Source organism: Amaranthus tricolor, chromosome 11, assembly GCF_026212465.1.
Source record: "Amaranthus tricolor cultivar Red isolate AtriRed21 chromosome 11, ASM2621246v1, whole genome shotgun sequence".
NCBI classification, from domain to species: Eukaryota; Viridiplantae; Streptophyta; class Magnoliopsida; order Caryophyllales; family Amaranthaceae; genus Amaranthus; species Amaranthus tricolor.
The window spans coordinates 4,439,622-4,464,360 of NC_080057.1; the positions used below are offsets into that span (position 1 = coordinate 4,439,622).

Here is a 24,739-nt window from a genome sequence, read left to right on the forward strand (position 1 = left end):
AAAATTATAAGATCACCTCACATCGTATAGACCGCATTGTATAAATTTTTAAAAAATAAATTGATATTTCCAGCATTATAATTATAATTAAAGATTTAAAAAGACTTATATTTTGAGTCGTTTCAATAAATATCTAATATTTTCGACACTTATGTTAACAAGGGCAGAATGCCAACAAATACAAATAAACAAAGGTTAATGGTAGGAAGTAATGCCTTGAGTATTGTTTATTTAAATTCTAACTTTGGGAATAGGCAACTTCAAAGAATAATAATATAATTATAACTAGCTTTTTATTACCATAATCATATATGAAATAAAACAAACACAAAGTATAATCTAATTTTGTGAATAAAAAAAATGGATGTGATTAGAAGATTTCATACGAGAGGTGATCAGAGAAATAAATCAACATACAGAATATGTTTCTGTTTTAGGCTTATGTTCAGGCTGAAACTTGCAGAACCTCCACAGGAAATTGTAGATTTATTCAATAATTACTCAAAGAATGGGGTAATGACAGTTGAAAATCTGCAAGATTTTTTGAGAGAATTTCAAGAAGAAAAAAATTATTTTGAAGTAGCTGAATCCATTTTTAATAGTCTTAAACATCTTCATGTGTTTCAAAGGAGTGGTCTTCACCTTCATGCCTTCTTCAAATATCTAACTGGAGACCTCAATTCTCCTCTTGCTCATCAAGGGGTATTTGTTATTTCGTCATCCTAATTTCATGTTCCTTCATTATTGTTAAATTGTGTCGGACTTACTGTCAATGCCATAATATAATTAGGAAACACAAGGTGCGAACAATGCCAAGGAAATAACTCAACCAAAAGCTTAAGCTGATGGTTAAAGTTCTAAGATATATTATATATACTAACACGTCTCCTTGCACGAGAGCCCTTTAGGCTAGAAGTGTGGATGCAACACAAACTTTTTTCATGCCTGGCGTTGAATATTTCACTTTAAATGAGGGGTGGTTGAGATCGAATCAATAACCTCTTGTTACGTTGGCTTCTGATACCATGTCAAGGAATTAAGTCAATTCAACCAAAGCTTCTAATGATTAAAGCTCTTGGTCGAGTTGGTTCCTTGACATGGTATCAGAGTTGATGGTTAAGATGATAGTTAAAGGCTCAGGATATATTATATAATCTAATATACACTTCATAAGCTAAGAAGATACCATTCCAAAACCATATGGCGATGAGAGGATGGCCTCCAATGACTTATAAAATGTGCACACTATCTTTAATCCTTATTGTTGTGGGACAAACCATCCCAACAATAATGAATGTTCTTTACTAACACACACACTTGTATTGAATTGAGTATCATGTGTTAAGCATCTAAAATTTGCAACTGCAGGAGATGCACCATGACATGAATAAACCTCTGTCCCATTACTTCCTATACACAGGCCATAATTCCTACTTAACAGGGAATCAACTAAGCAGTGATAGCAGCATTGAGCCTATCATTCGGGCCTTACAAAGTGGTGTCAGGGTGATCGAGCTTGATTTGTGGTCGAGCAGGACGAACAAGCATGACATTGAAGTCCGGCATGGAGGGTTTGCTCTACTTGTACCTACACTTATTTCTGCTGATGAACATTATTATTTGTGAATATGATTGAAATTTTAAGGACTTACAGGACAATGACTTCTTCAGTAAAACTGATCAAATGTCTGGAAGCAATAAAAGATCATGCTTTTGCTGCATCAAAATACTCTGTCATCATTACTTTTGAAGATCACTTGAGTCCTCGACATCAAAAGATAGCAGCGCAGGCAAGTTTAGATGAATGTTACCTCAAACGAAATTGAATCCGATATGAGTATCAAAAACAAAACCAAAAAATGTGAATTTTTAAATTTTCGGAAACATAGGAATTGTAGATATAATTTTATTTTAAAAAATTTAAATGGTAAAAAAAATTAGAAAAGAAAATAACTGAAAGAAATGATAAGAAAGAAATGAAAAGTGGGGCTTCAATATTAATAACTAGTATATATTTTTAGGCTTGAAAAAATTATTTATGAATTTAGTTTTGGAAACTTCAGTCAAGAATATATAGAGATTATAAACATTAAGAAAATGTTAAATCAAAATGATGTAGGCTAATTATGTCCAATAAACATGATACGGTAACATCAAATTCGAATGGCCCAAAATGACAACCGTAAAATTAATGTGAATAAAACCCTATTTTTCTTTACAAATTCTTTTATGAGATGGTCTCACCGTTACATATATGCCACTTGGTTTAAATAGCCCAATAACGAAAACTTTTAGTTTATGGGCTTCTAGAGGTGTTCATTCGGTTGATCGGGTCGGTTTCGGACGGGTGTTATTCGGTTCGGTTGTATTTCGGATCGGTTATTTTTCGGCTGTGTGTTACAACGGGTCACACTCGGGTCGAGTCGGTTAGTCACGGTTCGGTTAGAGATCGGTTATTCAAGCTATCGGGTTAGCATCAGTTCGGTGTCGGTTGAAGTTCGTGTCGACTGTCAATCGGTCTTGGGTTGTCATCGATTACTAATTAGTTCGGTTTTTTCGGGTACAGATCGGGTTCGAGCTTTATTTTTCGAGTAGTTATCAGTTACGGATAACTATTGATCGGGTCAATATCGAAATAAGTTAATAGTCAGGTTTTTAATTGATGTATGCTCATTTACTAACAAAAAATAATTACCAATTGTTTTATCAGATATAGCAGATACGGGTGTCAAACAGGTCGGGTTGGGTTATTTTCAGGTTCGGATCATATAAAAATGGGTCAATAAACCCTTAACCTGAACCTGACCAATTTAATTAATGGGTCAAAAATTGAAACCCCGACCTAATCTGTAGCAGATCGGATCAACCTGCTAATGACCAATTTAACCTACTTTTTTTTTAGGTCATTAAATTCATATATTTCAGGTCATTTGACCCATTTAACCTTAATTAAAGGCTTCCTCCAAAAATAAACGTATTGCCACTTAATGCAGTGAGCACACGGTATTCTTTAGTAAAAGGCAAAAGAATAGTTCGCTTTGTGCTCACGGCGTGACTGCGTAAGTTGGTACGAGATCTGTGGAAGTGATTTAAAGGATTTTTCTTTTATTAGTATCTTTCATAGCCGATGTTGGACAACTTCCTTTGTTATTGAAAGTCATCTTCAACTGACAAATCCCTTAGCCGATGTGGGACAACTTCCTTTCTTATTGAAAGTCATCTTCAGCTGACAAATCCCTCAATACATGGTAATTGGTATTATCTTAGTTTTACGAAGTATTTGGCAAATGTTGATCCGTCTTAAATTTAATAAATGGGTTAAACAAGTTTTTTTCGGGTTTAAATATTCAACCTGAACCTAACACATTTAATAAACAGATCAGGTCGGGTTGACCCATTTAATTAATTGGGTCAAAAATCTAAACCCAAACCCGTTAATTTCGAGTCGGTTTCAGATCAGGTTAACAGGTCGGGTCAGCTTTTGCCAGCCCTAATATTAGGCAGATCAATTTATTTCAATTAGTTTATATATATATATATATATATATATATATATATATGTATATATATATATATATATATATATATATATATATATATGTATATATATATGTATATATATATATATATATATATATATATATATATATATATATATATATATGTATGTATATATATATATATATATATATATATATATATATATATATATATATATATATGTATGTATATATATATATATATATATATATATATATATATATATATATGTATATATATATATATATATATATATATATATATATATATATATATATATATATATGTATATATATATATATATATGTATATATATATATATATATGTATATATATATATATATATATATATATATATATATATATATATGTATATATATATATATATATATATATATATGTATATATATATATATATATATATATGTATATATATATATATATGTATGTATATATATATATATATGTATATATATGTATATATATATATATATGTATATATATATATATATATATGTATATATATATATATATGTATATATATATATATATATATATATATATATATATATATATATATATATATATATATGTATATATATATATATATATATATATATATATATATATATGTATTTATATATATATATGTATATATATATATATATATATATATATATATATATATATATATATATATATGTATATATATATATATGTATATATATATATGTATATATATATATGTATATATATATATATGTATATATATATATATGTATATATATATATACGTATATATATATATATATATATATATACGTATATATATATATATATACGTGTATATATATACGTGTATATATATATATATATATATATATATATATATATATATATATATATATATATATATATATATATATGTATATATATATATGTATATATATGTATATATATATATATATATATGTATATATATATATATATGTATATATATATATATGTATATATATATATATATGTATATATATATATATATATATATATATATATATATATATATATATATATATGTATATATATATATATATGTATATATATATATATATATATGTATATATATATATATATATGTATATATATATATATGTATATATATATATATATGTATATATATATATATATGTATATATATATATATATGTATATATATATATATATGTATATATATATATATGTATATATATATATATATATATATATATATATATATTCTGTATGCAATCTCTTCTGTATAGAACTTGTGTTCTTCCATTTTCTGTATTATTAGAAAACTGAAATTGGAATTAATTTGCTAAAATTAGGTGAAAATTTGATTCGGATTTATAACAGTTCGATTTACAATCGGTTCGGGTTTGTATGATGTTCGGGTTAAAAACAGTTCGATTAATAATCGATCGGGTTTGTATCAGTTCAGGTTAAAAACAATTCGATCTTAATCGGTTTTAGTCAGGTTACATTCGGTTACGTGCATAATTCGGGTCGGATTTGACTCGGGTCGATCACTGTTCAGTTCGGGTAACATCGGTTAAGGTTTATATGTCGGTTATAAAATTCGGTTGCAGTTCGAGTTTGATTTTGCCCTTTTCGGTTATCAAACGGTTCGAGTGAAGTATCGGTTTGGGTAATTGCGGTTCAGTAAACCTAAAAAACTTACATTTTTTCGGGTCGGATAATTTTCGATTCCGGGTCGGATTTTCGGGTCGGGTTTGTTTTGAACAGCTCAATGGGCTTCTTGTTTAGAGGTCATCTCACTGTGAGACGGTCTCATTCAAGACGGACTGATTTTTCTTTGCATTCAGATGGTGAGCAACACATTTAGAGAAATGTTATATCCTGGAGTGGATTTTCTTGAATTTCCTTCACTAGAAGAATTGAAGGAAAAGATTCTGATATCAACTAAACCACCAAAAGAATCTTCAGAAAGTTTAAATGATCAAGAAAATTATGATCACAAAACCAAGGAAATCTCTGATAGATCACAGCCAATACAGGAAAATTACAGTGGAAAACCTTACACAGATCCTGAGTTTGACATACCAATTAAGTTTAGCCTACAGGATGACGAGGAGGAAGAGGACGAGGAAGGTAATGTTCCAGAGTATAGCCACTTGATCGCGATTCATGCACTCAAGTGGCAGGATGGAGGACTCGAACATTTGTTAAAACAGAATTCTAATCGAGCTGCTCGACTCAGTATGAGCGAACAGGAGCTTGAAGATACCGTTAAATCTCATGCAACTGATATTGTCAAGTTAGTGAACTCACTCACTCACCTCTAATTCATAGCACCTATTTGATACTAAATAGTATGTCATAACATTAAGCTTGTTATAGGCCAAACTGTCAGCCGGGTTTTGGCCTGGTGTACAAGTCGGGTTGAATCTGATAAAATTTGATCACTATTTATAGTTTCTGAACTGCCTATTACAAGTATCTTATGATTGAACAACCAGGTTTACACAAAAGAACCTACTCAGAGTATATCCGAAGGGTACACATTTTTTGTCTTCGAATTACAATCCATTGATTGGATGGACACACGGAGCGCAAATGGTAGCATTCAACATGCAGGTTCGGTATAGAATTTCTTAATTGTTTACAGCCTCAGAAAATATGATTTGGTCCGACAGCTGAGTTTTGTTTGTGAGATTAACAGGGTTATGAGAAGCACCTATGGATCATGCAGGGGATGTTTAGAGCCAATGGTGGCTATGGTTATGTGAAAAAAACCAGATTTTATGTTAAGGAATGAGCCATTTGGTCCAAAAATCAGAACCCCAGTCAAGAAAATTTTGAAGGTCATTCATCTGAAATTTGCTAAATAAAATTAGGATTATAAACTTTTATCAGAAAAAACTTACATGTTTGAATTGTTATACAGGTAAAGTTGTATATGGGGGATGGATGGCATATGCAATTTCATCGAACACATTTCGACCGATTTTCTCCACCAGATTTCTTTGCCAAGGTCAGTTGAACTAATAGGTTTGCGACCTTCATATGATAAGGGTATTGATTTAGCTTCTTTCCCATTCTCCCCAGACCCTGTGTAGGGCGGGACTCATTGGGATGATGACGATGGTGAGGTTTTTAGCGCTGAATGTGTAGGTCGAAATATGGGGAGTTCCGGCTGACATAAAGAGAGAAACGACAGCAGTTATTGAAAACCAGTGGGTGCCAATGTGGAACAAGGAGTTCCAGTTCCCCTTGACAGCTCCTGAACTCGCGCTCCTAAGAATTGAAGTGCACGATGAGGATGTAGACGGAAGACATGGCTTTGGAGGACAGACATGCTTACCAATCTCGGAGCTGAGAACTGGAATACGAGCTGTTCCATTGTACAGCCAAAAGGGAGAGAAATATGAACATGTTAAACTTCTCATCAAATTTCAGATTTCACTGCCATGAGTATAACTATGTGTAACCTCCTTTTCTTCATCACTACAATTTCTTACCAATTACCATGTATGTTGGTGAATCATTGGTAATAAATCAGGACTAAAACTAATATTTTCCAATGACTAATAGTTTAATACTTGTTCATTATACTTTCACTTATTTATAACACTACCATCTTACTAAGGTACTTGTAATTATTTGAGTACCGTGATTCCACTGCAATTTTATCATTTGCGACTTTGAGTTCTAATTTTAGGTTTTGAGTCTATAAGAGAAAACATGAAGATTGATAGCGTCTAAGTGTTCAAAGGAGCAAGGAAAGTTTAGTTTCTAAAACCTCAAAAATCTCGCTTAAAAGGAAACCACTAACGACGCGTAAAAGGAAACCACTAACGACATTAGGGTAACGAGATGCCAATGGCATCTAGAACTCAGTGGAAGGATTAGCAAAAAACTAACCTAGAATAGAGAAGCAGAAAACACCCCTCCTTCTGAACAATAGTTTTGAATGATTTTTAGAGGGGACTTGAATTTCCTAAATTACAATTAGATTATTGTTTCATTTGTATTAATACCTTGAATTAGATATTAATGATGATGAAGTAAAAACTAAATTCAACTAGAGGATTGGCAAAATTTTCATTATATTGTTCAAACTCCGCTAATACTTGCTAGTTCAGTAGTAGACTAGGAAGGAAAAAGCAGAAACCATAGATTGATATGAGAACCTAGGAATCGTCTGATCATTCGCAGATGTATTTCCGTCACTACCCCAACAGATGACCAAGCTATTACTCCTTAGCAGAGCAGAGCGCGAGTCAAAGAGATTGAGGGCGATCTCGGAATTGTACAACGACTTTTCCAAAGGGATATTAAGTCTCTGCACAGACAGATTACCAACTCTCTTTCAATTAAGTCTCCCATCCTACTTTAACACCAACACAAGACATTCCTCATCCTTCCGAAATAGAAAATTTTGATCAACTCGAGAGCATTTCCATATTGAAAAACTGAACAACAAAAAATTATAGCTAAATTAACATCAATGTTTATAACGCAACAAAACAGCAGAAGAATGAAACTGTATAATAACTAAGTTCATTTGCAAATACACAGCCACCTTCATTATTTTGCACTTCAACTACACTAACAGATGATAAAACAAGTCTTCTACAGAGAGATCATGAATCAAACATGCCAAATCAAGCATTTCATTATGAAGAAACAGTAATGAAGCATAATTATGACCCCATAAACTTCACTTACTTAAAAGCTATAGATGGAGATAGTTCGGGAATGAAGACCAGTCCAGTAATGCTAACATGTTCATCCTACACGTAGAATTTTCCGGCATGCCCCTTGTCTTGAGCACCAGTATAACATAATAATGAGGATTGAGGAGCAAATATTACTAGCTCTTCTGAATGCGAAAAATTGTATCCCAAAAAATTCGTTGATCATGCACCAACTATCTTTGACAACAGTAAAAACTACAACAATGACTGAAGAACAGCTATTCTTCAACAGATTCCTGAAGATGATCGGATTGGTAAGAGTAATCCGCGTCAAGAGCTTCCATTGTTGTCCCTACTTTGAAGTTTTTTGTCCCCATAGTAGTGAAAGGCAACAATCCAAATGCTCGGGCTATCTTGATCTCCGTTGCAACTTTCCTTTGGGCTTTTGCACTAATCTTAGTCTTCAAAATAAACAAGGTATTCATATTCATGATCCACAACAACAATAATACCAAAGCGTAAATCCCAAATAAATTGGGATCGGCTACAACTCATATTCATAATCCTTTCATGAAATAACATTCCATTATCCCAATGTCATAAGTGGCTCAGCCCTAAGGGCCTGTTTGAGGGATCAAATGTATGCAACCTTACCTTTGTAAAAAAAAACAAAGATTATTTCCAATTGACTCTTGATACTAGAAGGAGAAAAAAATCATTGGCCAATATAGGGCCAACAACATACCTGGCTTCTCTTGATTATTATTCCAGCGTCTGTCAAAAAATTGGCAAGGAATTTCACATTCTGCAAAAGTCATAATTCTGAGGCATGAAATGCATGAAAATTTCCATTCCTAAGAAACAATTTCAAGGGATACCAATTATTCTACTCACAAAACTGTGTAAGTATTAAAGACCATCACATGCTTACCCCGAAATCTGCTTTCTTGAGAACCTCATCTGAAGTTACATGAAACTCGGATTTTTTGCTAGGTCTCCAACTTCCAGGCTTCCTAAGATTTAGATCCTGCAAACAATAAAATTGATTGAGTGAAAAATTTTCAACACAGCCATATTTACCGTAACATATTCAGTAAAGGCAAGAAAAACATAAGGATGAACACTATTGATCAATCAATCAAACTTGGCTATGAGGGATGATAATATGTATTTTTCCAAGTGTTGGATTCTACCATTGCAACCAAATTTCAATATACGTCATTCCCAAAAGACTCAAGTATATCCATGTGAAGGTTTTAAAATAACGAATTGGAGTAATTATAGGACAAGGGACAAGTGTAAGCTCATGATAGTGAAAATTTCACAGCTGTTGATCAAATGTTAACAGAAAGGCAGCAACAACCCTACGGAAAATAATGTAACCAAATCTATAAATCATTAGCTCATGATATTATTTTTGGGAGTAGATATCAGAGGATAGACATACACTAATATACTAGAGTAAACAAGCAGCTGGCCAGCAGCTAACTTAACAGCTTAGCTGCAGTATCAGCATTACACAGGTCTTGACTCTAGAAAATTCAGCTACATACCTCAGGGGTATATGTCATACCAGTCCTGAAATTCATGTCTGCTCTATAAGAAAAATCTTCTTGGTTGATCTCATTTCGGTCAAACTCAAAATATGTAGCTGCCTCCTTCATGCTATCTTCAAAACTATCACCAATATTGGAAAACATACCCCAAGACCGATTCTTCTCAATTTTCTCAAGTTTTCGATAAAGAGGACTTTCTTCCAAACTTTCACCAAATATGCGGTTTGCAAAGTCATCAGCAAATGATTTGTCATTCTGATTCTCATCATTGTCATGACCTATGGAAATCATGTAAACTATCAGGACATGATTAAGCTTAAGCTAACATCAAAAAACTAAGATACCTGCATCAAAAAATCATGTGCACTTCTTATATATGTGAGGTTACATATGACGTTTGCTATCGATGGTCAATCAAAAATAACCTTTTTGTTTATCTTGTCACTAACAAGAGTAAAATTACATACATCTGACTTCCCCCAAAATAAACTATTTAGGCATAGTATAAAAACAAGGCTACATTGCATTGCATTGAATCGCATTGGTCATGTTGTAAAGGTTTCCAAAATAAACGAACATATATTTCCTGCGTTGCAAAGATGTATTATGGTTTCGACCGATATCTAGGCATTATGATTACTGCATGAACCATATTGGGATGGTTCAATGATGATTCATACAAGAAGCAAGAATGAAGAACAAAGCAATGATTCATTTGCAAGCTATGACGCAAATTCAGCAATAGAAGAGGAAGAACAAAAGCTCAAAGCAACAGTACAGCAAAGCCTGACGGAGGCTAGCGAACAGCTGACCTTGCAGGTCTTGCCAAGCTCAAACAAGACGGATTTGGAAGCCATGGAAGATAGATTTGGAATCTTGGTACTTGGAATATCATATCTTGGTCCAAGGACATTACTTCACATCATTGAAAACCCATGGAAATCAATGGTGAAGGTCACCCAGTCAGAAGGTAATCTAAAACAGAACAGAGCACAACTATTAGCTTCCACTGACCAGCTGAATTTGAGGACCTGTGCTAGAACGAGCTTGGATTCCTTGGGGAACTCTAAGGGTAGATTTGGAATCTTTGCACTTGGATCTACCTACCATGGTTCAAGGTTACTATTAAAAACCATTGGAAGATCCCTAGACAAGTGGATAAAGGTCACCCACTCAACAGCTGGTTCAAACAAAACAGAAATGATCTTATGAGCAGCTGACCTTGTGGGTCATGGTCCGATCGTGTATTATAACCTATGGGACCAACAAGGGTGGAAATGGAATCTCTACACTAGGATCTTGCTACCAGCACTCTTAGTGGCCATCATCAACCTTTGGAAGTGCATAAGAAAGTGAGTGGAAGGTAGCCTGGTCAGCAACCTTCTGTCAGAATTTCAGAATGCCATACTTAGTTTGTTTTTCATGTTTTTAAAGTGCACATGTATTGCACGTGTTCCTTTATGACCGTTATTGTTAGGTAGACGTGTCATTAGCCTTCTCATTGTATTTCCCTCTTCCCTTACGTCTATAAATAGATGGCCTTAGCCTTGTAAACAAACAACTTGAAATTTCAGAAAAATCAAATTCATTGGAATTGTTTCCTTTGTTTTCTCCTTGAGTGTGTGTGATCACTCAACGATCTTGAGTAGTGCAAGATCATCACCTTTTGCAACTGAGAGTAGTCCTTGGTTGTATTAAGGGAATTGTTGGCCTTGGAGGATTAAAACTCCTAGTCTTTCAATTCAAGAACTATCCGGTTACATTGTTCTGTTTGTGTGAAGATTAGACTTTGTTTGATTGTGTTTGGGGATCGTTAGCCATTACATTGCGTGGATTTGAATGGTGGTTTAAGTCTTCAAATCATATTGAAGATTTCCTCCCCAAATTCAGTCCAATTTGGTATCAGAGCACGTGGTTGTGGAGGCCAGAAAATCAAGAAAGTCCTTGTTCATCCTGTTTCTGATTTTACATTCTGTCTGGTGAGAAATTTATGCATATCTTTTTGTAGACGTAGAATTTCTTCAAATCCTTTTATAGTAATCAAGGTTAGTGTCTTAACTTTGAGTTCTTGAAAGAAAAATTGGATTTCACGTTGTGTACAAAATTTGGCATAAGTGTTTGCATAGACTGCAGTAACAGAATCTTGAAAACTCAAGATTCTGATCTGTTGATCACAAGTGGTATTTCTGATCTTTTCTTCATCTCTTAACGTTTGGATTAGAAGAAATAAAGTTTTGCAATAAAAACTCACTTAAAATTACGTGCAAATTGGTTTTCATTAAGGTTGCACATTGCATTCAATCACAAAAGTCAGAATACTAAGAAACTATTCTGTTTTGATCAAGTGTGTTGCTGTTCATAGTTATTATTTTGCTTCTTTTTTTTTTTGCATTTGCTATCTTTCATAATCAGCAAAAAATAGGAATTTACATTAGCATTTCATTTAAGTCTCAGTGCAAAGTTGAATTTGCTTTTGTGTGCACAGAAGACAGATTCTTAAAGAATCTGATTTTTCTGATCTGCTATGCATTGATTAGCCTTTGTATTGATCTTGCTGATTCATTGTTGTTTTCTTTTCCTTACTGCATATTCTGATTTTTTTTTTTAAATTATATAAGATAGGGCCTTACATGAGCATTCCATTTAATCCTAGGTAAAAGTTGATTTTTGCTGTTGTGTGCACAGTATACAGATTCATTAGAATCTGATTTTTTTCTGATTTGTTGGTGCTGCTGCATTCCTTTTTCTCTTGTACATTGTGTATCATTTTGTTTTGCATTGATCATCATGAATGAGTAGGATAGGAGATGGTTCCTTCAAGAGACCCTAGCTGCTATAGACCATAAGTTTGCTGAATTTGCTTTGATGAATCAGGACAGGACACACCAAAACAGAACACAAGAGGATATGAGTTTGAGGGTAGATGTAGCTGAGTTTAGTGGCCAATCTCTTAAACCTGAGGACTATATTGATTGGGAGACCAGCCTTGATAATTTCTTTGAGTTTAGGGACACACCCTTGAACAAGCAATTCAAAATGGCCAAAGTGAAACTCACCAAACTAGCTGCCACATGGTTGGAGGGAGTCCAAAGGCAGAGGTTGAGGGAAGGGAAGGAAAAGCTGAACTCTTGGGATAAGTTGAAGAAAAAAATGAGGAGAAAGTATGTGCCTAGTAATTACACACAACAATTGTCTATGCAATGGAGCACACTCACTCAAGGCAACAAAACAGTAGCTCAATATATTCAGGAGTGGGAGAGACTTGCTGTGCTATGTGACATAAGGGATTCAGAGGATATGAGAGGGGAAGTTCGTTGGAGGACTAACGGAAGACCTTAGGCTTAAACTAGCTACCATTCCTCATTTGACAGTAGCCCTAGCTAGTGAACAAGCTTTGCTCTTAGAGCAATATTCCAAAAAGAGACAGCCTGCTACACAATCTATGAATAGGGACAGCAATCAACCCATGCTTGAAAGGAGTGTGAGCAACACAATCCCATCATCAAAGACCAGTACTAGTGAACCTAAGAGTAAGAGTGTCACACCAATTAAAGATGTGGTATGCTTTAAATGTCATGGTCATGGTCACTTCAAGGTTAATTGCCCTAACAATAGAGCCTTCACCCTAGCTGAGTGGGATGAAATTAGGAGCAAGGAGAGACCTAAAACCATCCTTGTGAGCATCATTGGCAGGGAGGAAGAGAGGGGAACCATCACTAATGAAGGTGATCCGGATGGCACTTATATTCAAAAGGAATCAGGGGTAATCACCACCTATGTGAGTGATTCTGAATCAGAAAGGGAACTCTTATACCCCGAGGAAGAGAGGCAAAGGACCTTAGTGATTAGAAGAAGTTTACACACCACTCCTAAGGGAGGAAAGTCTGAGCAAAGGGAGAATATCTTCCAAACCAAGTGTAGGGTGGGTGATAAACTTTGTGATCTAATCATAGATGGGGGTAGTGAGACCAATTGTGTGAGCTTAGACTTAGTACAAGAGCTGAAATTGAAGACCCAAGCACACCCTCATCCTTACAAACTAAGGTGGTTAGATGACAAGTCCTCTAGTTCAGTAGGTAAGCAGTGCTTGATCTCCTTGACCATAGGTTCATATCAAGATTAGGTTCTATGTGATGTAATAAACATGAGTGGTTGCCATATTTTACTAGGTAGACCATGGCAATATGACAAGAAGACTAAACATGATGGTTACACAAATATCTACACCTTTAGGCATGAAGGGAAGCTTAAGGATTTGATACCTTTACCCCCTTCTAAAGCTAAACCTCCTCCTAAGATCAAGCAACCTGTTCACTTAATAAGTAGGAAAGGCTATAACAAAGAGAAGAAACCAACAGCTCACTGTTGGTCTGAACTGTCCAAGAAAACTCAGCCTATTATTAAGAGGTTTTCAATTGTTGTTTTTAATTCTTTACGAATTGATCTTCCTGTTTTGTATAGATATAGCACTAATGTTCATAAGCATGCTGAGTATCTCCGGAAAGACCACAAACCAGTGCATGAAAACATAGCAAAGACCAACAACAAGTACCAGCACAGAGCAAACAGGGGACTGAAGCAGAGCAAGCTGATGTAGTTTGGTGAATTTACATGGATTCTACTCAAGCAAAGGAGGTTTCCTCACCTCAGGAAGCATAAGTTAAAGCCCAAGGCTATGGGACTATTTCAGATAATTATTAAATATAGGGACAACTCTTTCAAATTGAAAATAACAGAAGGATTTGGCATACCTCTTACCTTAAAAGCAGGGGACTTAGCTCCTTACTTAGGGGATGCTGAATTGAGGGCAATTCCTTCAAAAGAAAGGGGGAATGAACCATATTGGGATGGTTCAATGATGATTCATACAAGAAGCAAGAATGAAGAACAAAGCAATGAGTCATTTGCAAGCTATGACGCAAATTCAGCAATAGAAGAGGAAGAACAGAAGCTCAAAGCAACAGTACAGCAAAGCCTGACGGAGGCTAGCGAACAGCTGACCTTGCAGGTCTTGCAAAGCTCAACCAAGATGGATTTGGAAGCCATGGAAGATGGATTTGGAATCTTGGTACTTGGAATATCATATCTTGGTCCAAGGACATTACTTCACATCATTGAAAACCCATGGAAATCAATGGTGAAGGTCACCCAGTCAGAAGGTAATCTAAAACAGAACAAAGCACAACTATTAGCATCTACTGACCAGCTGAATTTGAGGACCTGTGCTAGAACGAGCTTGGACTCCTTGAAGAACTCTAAGGGTAGATTTGGAATCTTTGCACTTGGATCTACCTACCATGGTTCAAGGTTACTATTAAAAACCATTGGAAGATCCTAGACAAGTGGATGAAGGTCACCCACTCAACAGCTGGTTCAAACAAAACAGAAATGATCTTATGACCAGCTGACCTTGTGGGTCATGACCCGATCGTGTATTATGACCTATGGGACCAACAAGGGTGGAAATAGAATCTCTACACTAGGATCTTGCTACCAGGACTCTTAGTGGCCATCATCAACCTTTGGAAGTGCATAAGAAAGTGAGTGGAAGGTAGCCTGGTCAGCAACCTTCTGTCAGAATTTCAGAATGCTATACTCAGTTTGTTTTTCATGTTTTTAAAGTGCACATGTATTGCACGTGTTCCTTTATGACCGTTATTGTAAGGTAGACGTGTCATTAGCCTACTCATTGTATTTCCCTCTTCCCTTACGTCTATAAATAGATGGCCTTAGCCTTGTAAACAAACAACTTGAAATTTCAGAAAAATCAAATTCATTGGAATTGTTTCCTTTGTTTTCTCCTTGAGTGTGTGTGATCACTCAACGATCTTGAGTAGTGCAAGATCATCACCTTTTGCAACTGAGAGTAGTCCTTGGTTGTATTAAGGGAATTGTTGGCCTTGGAGGATTAAAACTCCTAGTCTTTCAATTCAAGAACTATCCGGTTACATTGTTCTGTTTGTGTGAAGATTAGACTTTGTTTGATTGTGTTTGGGGATCGTTAGCCATTACATTGCGTGGATTTGAATGGTGGTTTAAGTCTTCACATCATATTGAAGATTTCCTCCCCAAATTCAGTCCACTGCATCACTCCTGCTATTGTACAATCATTCCGTAACCGCAATTGCAGCAGTTACCACATTTTTACACTATGCATTACGGTAATGAAATGTTCTTGTAATGGAATGATGTAGATGCATCATTGAAAAAAAATAAGAAAGGGTGTTAAGTCAACCTTAACTTAAAACTTTTTTTCAAGAGACATAAGTTTGGAATTTTGGATACATTCAAACAAGTTCATATAAGTCCAAAAAGGTATAAATTCTGATACACAGTTCTAAAAATGACGCATGCATGCTTAAAAGAAAAAGATAAAAAGTTGAGAAATATAAGATATAGGGTGCAAGGAGTCCCTTTTCCATTACCGGATAACAATAGTTATGCAATTAGAAAGAACTCTACTAAAAATTTGTACTTAGGATTTGGCAAAATTACTAAAGGCTACAACTATCATTTAGCTCTCTTTTGCTATTGACTGCAACCAACATAAGACAGAAAATTGGTTTAAGGCCTTCTATTGAGCATACCTTTTATATAAAGTCACACACTCATGAGCACATTTTTCCATATTTTCTCACGACTATAATGTCATTAATATATTTTAAAGCAACATTTGCTTCCTTAAAACTTCACCCTTTTGAAATTTCTCTCTCTCTATAAGTGGTTTTCCTTATAAACCTTCCCACCCTTAAAATTTTATTTATAATGAAAAGACCTTACTCATCTTTTCCTTGGCCCAATCTAACCAAAGTCAAACCATGAAAAAAAGATAAAAACCTCAACCTCCATTGCTCCTCCTTTCAAATACTTCAAATTATTATTCATTCCAAACATTGTACTTCTCTTTCCTTCTCACTCACTCCCCTTCTTTTCCCTCCCCTCCTTTCCTTACTATATAGTGATTCAACTAATTAAAGAGAATTCAGGTAAAAGTTCTAAAAGATCAAATAAGTTCCAACAAAGGCTATTTAAGTTCAATTCACAAGTTGACAACTACAAAATATTAAACAAGAAAAGCTTTTGATCACTTCACAGTTCACACCATGAAAATACACATAAATCAAGTGCACCTTTAATGGAACTAGTAATAATCCTGTTAATTTTGATATGTTAACTTCATAGTCCATACTTCACACAACCAATTGATGATACAACTTCATCTTACACTAGGTGCTCCATGTACCAAGGGTAATTTTTCATTCAATTGATTTCAAATAAATAAAAAAAATGTCTTTGGGAACATCTAAAACCAAGATTGAAGAGAATAACAAGGTGTTTTAATGTTAATTTATTGAGGTCTACTGTGCTGTATCCAGCTGCAAATATGTACTTAAAAGTATTGAACAGACCAGAATTGAGCTTTAAAGTGTTAAACAAACTGAAATCAAGACAAATAAGTTCAAATCCAACCCTAATACTAATATTGCACCGACTAGATCAGGGAAACACAGATTTCTGATGCTGCATTTCGTAAACTCTTAGCATGTCATTCAAAATCCTATATCTTAGCTTTTTCCGAAACCATGCCAAACTACTATAAGCCTATGACACAATCATAGTGCAAAATATCGCCTCTATCACCGTGCCACAAGGTTTTTTAAATCAACGCAACCGATATATAGCCGAGAAATCAGCGAACTATACCTCGGAAAGTTGTTTCGTGATTGTTACCATGATCGATACAATATTGCTCACTATGGACACAAGTTCTACATCAAAAGCTGTAAATTACAGAACAATTCTGCATACACCCACTGAGCTTCAAATTTTTCAAGAACAAAATTCTAGCAGAACATTTAGTTGCTCATAAAAATTGAAAACAATGGGAAAGTTCATTAGCAAAATAATCAATAATTTATTGGAACGGAAATTAATGGGGAAAATGCAATAAACGACAAAAAATCTCAAACAAAAAAATGATTTACCCGACTTTGAATCAGTTGAAAGGGTCTTAAAAATCATTGTCCGATTAAGTTGACGATGATAAAATCCATCACTAACAGATCGAATTGCAATCCTAAAAAACTTCTTCCTTACAGCTGAAAATTTAAAGGAAACAAAACTAAACTGAAAAAGATAAAATTTAGAAATACTCATAAACCAGATAAAAAATAATAATAATAATAAAAAAAAAAACCTTTTGTTAAAATTTTGGAGTTTTTGCTTTCATATCCCTTCCCTCCATTCCTTCCCATTATATTTAATTTTCCTCTTCCTTTTCCTACATTTCCTCCAATTCAAACATATTGTAATTCTCTTTCTAGTGTTTCAAAATGATTGTCCAATATTCTAACATAGAAACAACATTACAAACATGGAAACAGGTTAAAATATACATGGGAGATGGCTGGAGGATGGACTTCAAGAAAACTGATTTTGACACTATTCTCCACCAGATTTTTACACCAAAGTAAGTCCGAATATGCTCTACTCAATTCACTAGTTCTTGTTAACTCCAGTTGTTTATTTAAATTACAATCAACATGGCCCTGAGATTTAACAGGCCCTCCAAAACGAAATATTAATTATAGACTCCTAATTAATAAATATACTATTGTAGGCCTCTAATTATTAAATATTAAAGCATTATTATTTAAATTTTAATTTAGATGGGCCCGAGGCACAAACCCCTCTTACCCCCTTAAAAGGCTGGCCCGCCACAGCTAGCCTTGTACTTTGATCCTAGTATTTTACAGTGATTGTGTGTCCATAGTAGGTTGGTATAGCAGGTATTCGAGCAGACGAGACAATGCAAATGACTGCAGTAAAGGATGATCAATGGACTCTTATTTGGAATGAAGAGTTCAGCTTCCCATTAACAGTGCCTGAATTAGCTTTGTTAAGAGTTGAAGTTTATGAATATGATAATGACAAAAAGGATGATTTTGGTGGCCAAACTTGTCTGCCTGTTTCTGAATTAAAGCCTGGGATTCATGCAATTCCATTGTATAATCGTAAAGGAGAGAAATTCAATTTAGTAAAGCTTCTTATGAGATTTCAATTTCTCTAATTCTTAGAGGGTTAGACATCAAATTTTGTAGAGTCATTACATAAAAATTCATAAGAAAAGAAATAACATTGAAATAGAAAATGAGAAATGTAGGGTCAATTTTGTTTGATATATTTTGACGAGGGTGTTTGGTTTAGCAGAAAATATATATTTTTTTATTTCTATGATTTGATGGAAAACTCAAAGCATCGTAAAAGAGTAAGAACGTGGTGAGAAAAAAACTTGTTTGGAAAGGTTTATCTCCTAATTACAAAATTATAAGATCACCTCACATCGTATAGACCGCATTGTATAAATTTTAAAAAAAAAATTGATATTTTCAGCATTATAATTATAATTAAAGATTTAAAAAGACTTATATTTTGAGTCGTTTCAATAAATATCTAATATTTTCGACACTTATGTTAACAAGGGCAGAATGCCAACAAATACAAATATACAAAGGTTAATGATAGGAAGTAATGCCTTGAGTATAGTTTATTTAAATTCTAACTTTGGGAATAGGCAACTTCAAAGAATAAGAATATAATTATAACTAGCTTTTTATTACCATAATCATATATGAAATAAAACAAACACAAAATATAATCTAATTTTGTGAATAAAAAAAATGGATGTCATTAGAAGATTTCATACGAGAGGTGATCAGAGAAATAAATCAACATACAGAATATGTTTCTGTTTTAGGCTTATGTTTAGGCTGAAACTTGCAGAACCTCCACAGGAAATTGTAGATGTATTCAATAATTACTCAAACAATGGGGTAATGACAGTTGAAAATCTGCAAGATTTTTTGAGAGAATTTCAAGAAGAAAAAAATTATTTTGAAGTAGCTGAATCCATTTTTAATAGTCTTAAACATCTTCATGTGTTTCAAAGGAGTGGTCTTCACCTTCATGCCTTCTTCAAATATCTAACTGGAGACCTCAATTCTCCTCTTGCTCATCAAGGGGTATCTGTTATTTCATCATCCTAATTTCATGTTCTTTCATTATTGTTAAATTGTGTCGGACTTACTGTCAATGCCATAATATAATTAGGAAACACTAGGTGCGAACAATGCCAAGGAAATAACTCAACCAAAAGCTTAAGCTGATGGTTAAAGTTCTAAGATATATTATATATACTAACACGTCTCCTCGCACGAGAGCCCTTTAGGCTAGAAGTGTGGATGCAACACAAACTTTTTTCATGTCTGGCGTTGAATATTTCACTTTAAATGAGGGGTGGTTGAGATCGAATCCATAACCTCTTGTTACGTTGGCTTCTGATACCATGTCAAGGAATTAAGTCAATTCAACCAAAGCTTCTAATGATTAAAGCTCTTGGTCGAGTTGGTTCCTTGACATGGTATCAGAGTTGATGGTTAATGTAACACCCCTGAATTTCCGACCCCTTAACGAAACCAAAACCGTAAGGGACGACTGGAAATTCGGGTGTTACATAAAAGAAAAAGGAAAAGAATTTATATAAACGTTAAATATTAATTTTAAAAAGGTGAGTGAAAATTTCGGCAGCATCTGCCTTAAAACTGTGTGTCTTTATAGAAAAACAAAATTTATTTAGAAGCTAATAAAGTAAAGGCACCAACGGCCTATCAAAACTATGTCACGGCGGAATGATTCGTCGCCGGCTTCTCAAATCAACATGCCAAGCATGAATCGTGGTTCCAGTGTCGACGTTTGCGTTTTCAAAAGACTTAACTCCTTAAAACCATACAGAGTTATAGACTACGCAGCGGAAATACAAATACACGTGGGAGGACAGAAGGCCTCATAACAAAACATATACAACCAAAATTTACAAAAGATAACAAGAGATACAAAATCGAAAGATAGGGGTAATGACACAAGTTATGCTTCACCCTCATCACTTTCCCCAAATGCAATGCAATGCATAAGAAGCTCCAGTACCTGCTACGCCTGTCTATGATCCTCCTGCTGCTCGACATTAGACCAAAGGCCAATGTGTCATAGCAGAACAATCGTAGAAAGTCATCAACAATCAAACATAAACACAAACACGTACACGTCAGTAACTAACATCAAATAGAATAAGGCCAACTACTAGATAGCATTATATCATAAAATAAAATAAGATGATTTCATAAAACGCAAGCACGGATAGTAACCGTTTATCGGCCACTTATACTTCTTAATTTCATTACGTGCTTTCCAACCCGAACCATGTGCTCTTGGGTAGAATGTAGGTCTTCACGCTCCTCGTTTCAAACATAAACTCTTGCAAAACACGCATAGTTCAACTCGATCAAGGCATTAACAGAATACCTAACACATAACCTTATAGAGCTTGTCTATCTTAAGGTAAGTGTGATCATAGACCGTAATACCCTTGAGGTGACTTAACTTAGGCACATTTCTCAATAGCATAACTATTCCATCGATAAGTAGATATCCTATCAAAGAGTAAATATTCTATCAAAAAGTAAACGTTCTATCAATGCGTAAGCTTTCTACCAAAGAATGAACCTTCTATCATTAAATAACTTTCGATCAGTGAATAAACTTTCTATCACTGAATAGTTTTCTATCAGTGGATTTTTCTCTACTTCCTGGCATAGTGACACGGCAAAGGGCGTTATCGGCCATCCGGCGCCCATTGGCAAAGTATGAGCTCATGCCCCCTCCAGCTGACCCTCTCGGGTCCTACCTTCGGGAAAAACCTAACACACTGGGGTACTAAACCAGTGAAGAGGCCACCATATTGGGGTTTGCAAGGCCCGCATGGTATCACCTCGGTCAAGGGGCGGTATCGGCCATCCGGCGCCCAGTGACCCAAGCATGCTCATACCCCCCTTACGGTGGTCCCGTCGAACCTCACCTAGGGGACTAATAAAACAACCGGACATAATCCAGTTAAGTCACGCCAGCTAATCATAATATAGTACCTTATCAGATGGAAATAACTTCCACTCTTAACTATTAATGAGCGCCCTGGGATAGCAGCGCGCCAAAACCCACTGAGCCACTCAATAGAATATGAAATTCACCTATAAACGAGTCATTCTAACTCCAATTAGGCATGATCTAATTCTTAAATAAATAAGGGATAATTCTCATCCTCTATTAACTCTCATCCTCTAAACTATTCTAAGCGCAAAGATTTCATAGTCGATAGCTCTTTATGTAAAGAGTACTCACTAGTATCTCATAGTTTCAATGCGATGTATATTATCACAATAAACAATAATATCTTAAAGCAATTTGCATATAAGGGTTAGTTACTGCATATACGTACCTGTAGCGTTACTGCACGATCAAAAGTCACAAAATCACCCAACTAAGGCTCTACCTTCCTCTTACGAAATGGGCACCTATATAAGTTATGAGTAGAACTAATAAGTTCCCTTAACTACTTTGTCATACCAGCTAAAAGCCAAAGTAACCACAATCATCCATTCACGACAAGATCTCAATTACTTCTAACACGTACGCATCTCATTCAACACCAAGCATAATCATCAATTCGACAATAACAAGTTTTTCCATCGACAAAGAATAAAAGGATTATGTCAAGTGTTTCATTACACCAGCTAACTTTGAGTTATAACGATTCACATTATCTTGAAATAAAACGACGATTCAGAATTAAGTTTCACAATGTTAGTGTAGTGCTAATATGACGACAAGAACGAATCTTTTTAAGGTTATCGCATAGCAATATCATTTATTATATTCTCCAAGGTTGAGCTAAAATCAAGACATCATACAAGTAACTTCAATAATTCTTAACAGTTGACGCTATGTTCATGGCTCATTACAATTATGTGTTTATGATTCCAAGAACAACCCAATGAGGTATTAGTAACTCTAACAATTAAGTCACTAATAATTAGCAACTACTACTCTCAATTAACAATCAAGACCATTTTTATAGTCAACTATAATCAAAATCATTACTAATTACCACAACGATAATCAACCAAGTCTTAAAATAATTTATAAGGCTATTCGATTAATCACCACACCACCAAAGTAGCATACACCACACACACTACTAGAAATCTCATTTCTAAATCAAACTCTAATTATTTCATGTTCAAAGATAACACTATTTCTATTACCTATGATAGGATTAAACCAAACTAATATTCAATCAACACAAATCCCATAATTTCTATCACACTTCAAACCTTAAATTATGAATATGTTCAATTCATCAATTAAACTCTTAACCATAAAAGAATTCAATGAAAAATAACACAAAATTCAACACTTTTCATCCACATTTCAAAAACCCAATTCATAAGTACATTCAAATCATCAATCAAATTCTCACCCACAACAAGATTCAATGACAATCATACAAATTAATACCCAACTCATAAACTTAGTAAAATTCTAATTATATACTAGGAAAATTACTTAGAGTGAGCTTGAGAGGCTTACAATGGGTGAGACTAGGAAATGGGTCAAGAGGTTGGTGGTTCTTGTTGTGGTGGCGTGGCTCAAGACACGGTGGTGGAGGGGGAAGGCTGCACGGATCCAGAGAGGAGCAGCCGCCTACTGGGGCGTGTTTCAGCCGCCTGCTACTGGGCGTGCTTGCAGCCGCCTGCTGCTGGGCTGCCGTGGGAGTGAGGCGAGGCTCCGGTGCTGCTTGGTGGTGTTTTCGTGGGCGGCTGGGCTGCTGTGCAGGAAGGGAAGGGTGCGGGAGTGAGGGAGGAAGGAAGAGAAAGAAAAAGAAGGAAGGAGAAGTGACGGCTAGGTCTTGTGAGCGTTTAGGGTTTCATGGGTTTTTATATACCGTTCCTTTTTTTTTTTTTTTTAAATTATTATTATTATTATTAGGTTTATTTGTTTATTTATTATTATTGTTATTATTTTTTTATCTCGGTTTATTTTTCTTGCGAGACCCAACTAAGAGCCTTTGTGGGCTCACACATTTTAGTGAAATAATCATTTTGATTCGAACCTCTTTATCTAAGATATCGTAACTATATTTTTAATATATATATAAGTTAACATTTAAATCCGTATATGAAAGAAATTTATTAAAACTAATTAAGGAATAATTTAATATTACTGAAAAATCTTTAAAAGCTATTAAAATAATAATAATTTCATTATTAAAATCTCGGGGTGTTATAGTTAATATGATAGTTAAAGGCTCAGGATATATTATATAATCTAATATACACTTCATAAGCTAAGAAGATACCATTCCAAGACCATATGGCGATGAGAGGATGGCCTCCAATGACTTATAAAGTGTGCACACTATCTTTAATCCTTATTGTTATGGGACAAACCATCCCAACAATAATGAATGTTCTTTACTAACACACACACTTGTATTGAATTGAGTATCATGTGTTAAGCATCTAAAATTTGCAACTGCAGGAGGTGCACCATGACATGAATAAACCTCTGTCCCATTACTTCCTATACACAGGCCATAATTCCTACTTAACAGGGAATCAACTAAGCAGTGATAGCAGCATTGAGCCTATCATTCGGGCCTTACAAAGTGGTGTCAGGGTGATCGAGCTTGATTTGTGGCCGAGCAGGACGAACAAGCACGATATTGAAGTCCGGCATGGAGGGTTTGCTCTACTTGTACCTACACTTATTTCTGCTGATGAACATTATTATTTGTGAATATGATTGAAATTTTAAGGACTTACAGGACAGTGACTTCTTCAGTAAAACTGATCAAATGTCTGGAAGCAATAAAAGATCATGCTTTTGCTGCATCAAAATACCCTGTCATCATTACTTTTGAAGATCACTTGAGTCCTCGACGTCAAAAGATAGCAGCCCAGGCAAGTTTAGATGAATGTTACCTCAAACGAAATTGAATCCGATACGAGTATCAAAAACAAAACCAAAAAATGTTAATTTTTAAAGTTTCGG

At 34.5% G+C, this 24,739-nt stretch overlaps 2 protein-coding genes, 1 non-coding gene and 1 pseudogene across 5 annotated transcripts in view; 2 read left to right on the forward strand and 2 right to left on the reverse strand.

Moving 5' to 3' along the window:
- The first annotated feature begins 14 nt into the window (after window positions 1-14).
- Window positions 15-19,003, forward strand: LOC130827138 (phosphoinositide phospholipase C 2-like; annotated as a pseudogene).
- Window positions 2,941-3,057, reverse strand: LOC130827970 (U5 spliceosomal RNA). Its single transcript, XR_009047283.1, has one exon. It is a non-coding gene; the product is annotated as a U5 spliceosomal RNA (small nuclear RNA).
- LOC130827134 (uncharacterized) lies at window positions 8,400-18,401 on the reverse strand. 3 transcript variants are annotated; one of them, XM_057692768.1, is made up of 6 exons: window positions 17,994-18,401; window positions 17,782-17,895; window positions 9,794-10,074; window positions 9,172-9,267; window positions 8,986-9,045; window positions 8,400-8,701 (listed from the first exon to the last, which is right to left on the reverse strand). In XM_057692768.1, exons 1-6 carry the CDS (start codon window positions 18,049-18,051, stop codon window positions 8,519-8,521), a joined length of 792 nt encoding a protein of 263 aa, XP_057548751.1. In that variant the 5' UTR covers window positions 18,052-18,401; the 3' UTR covers window positions 8,400-8,518. The 3 variants fall into 3 exon arrangements, with proteins under 3 accessions (XP_057548751.1, XP_057548754.1, XP_057548752.1); XM_057692771.1 differs by having other exon boundaries at window positions 17,782-17,918; window positions 17,994-18,148; XM_057692769.1 differs by lacking the exon at window positions 8,400-8,701 and adding an exon at window positions 8,742-8,894.
- A 344-nt stretch (window positions 19,004-19,347) lies between the features above and the next one.
- Window positions 19,348-24,739, forward strand: part of LOC130827137 (phosphoinositide phospholipase C 2-like) — a 7,707-nt gene continuing 2,315 nt past the window's right edge. Inside the window, exons 1-3 of the mRNA XM_057692776.1 lie at window positions 19,348-19,818; window positions 24,227-24,429; window positions 24,513-24,648. Of these exons, the coding sequence (XP_057548759.1) occupies window positions 19,477-19,818; window positions 24,227-24,429; window positions 24,513-24,648 (681 nt within the window). The 5' untranslated portion in view covers window positions 19,348-19,476. The remainder of the gene's footprint in view (window positions 19,819-24,226; window positions 24,430-24,512; window positions 24,649-24,739) is intronic.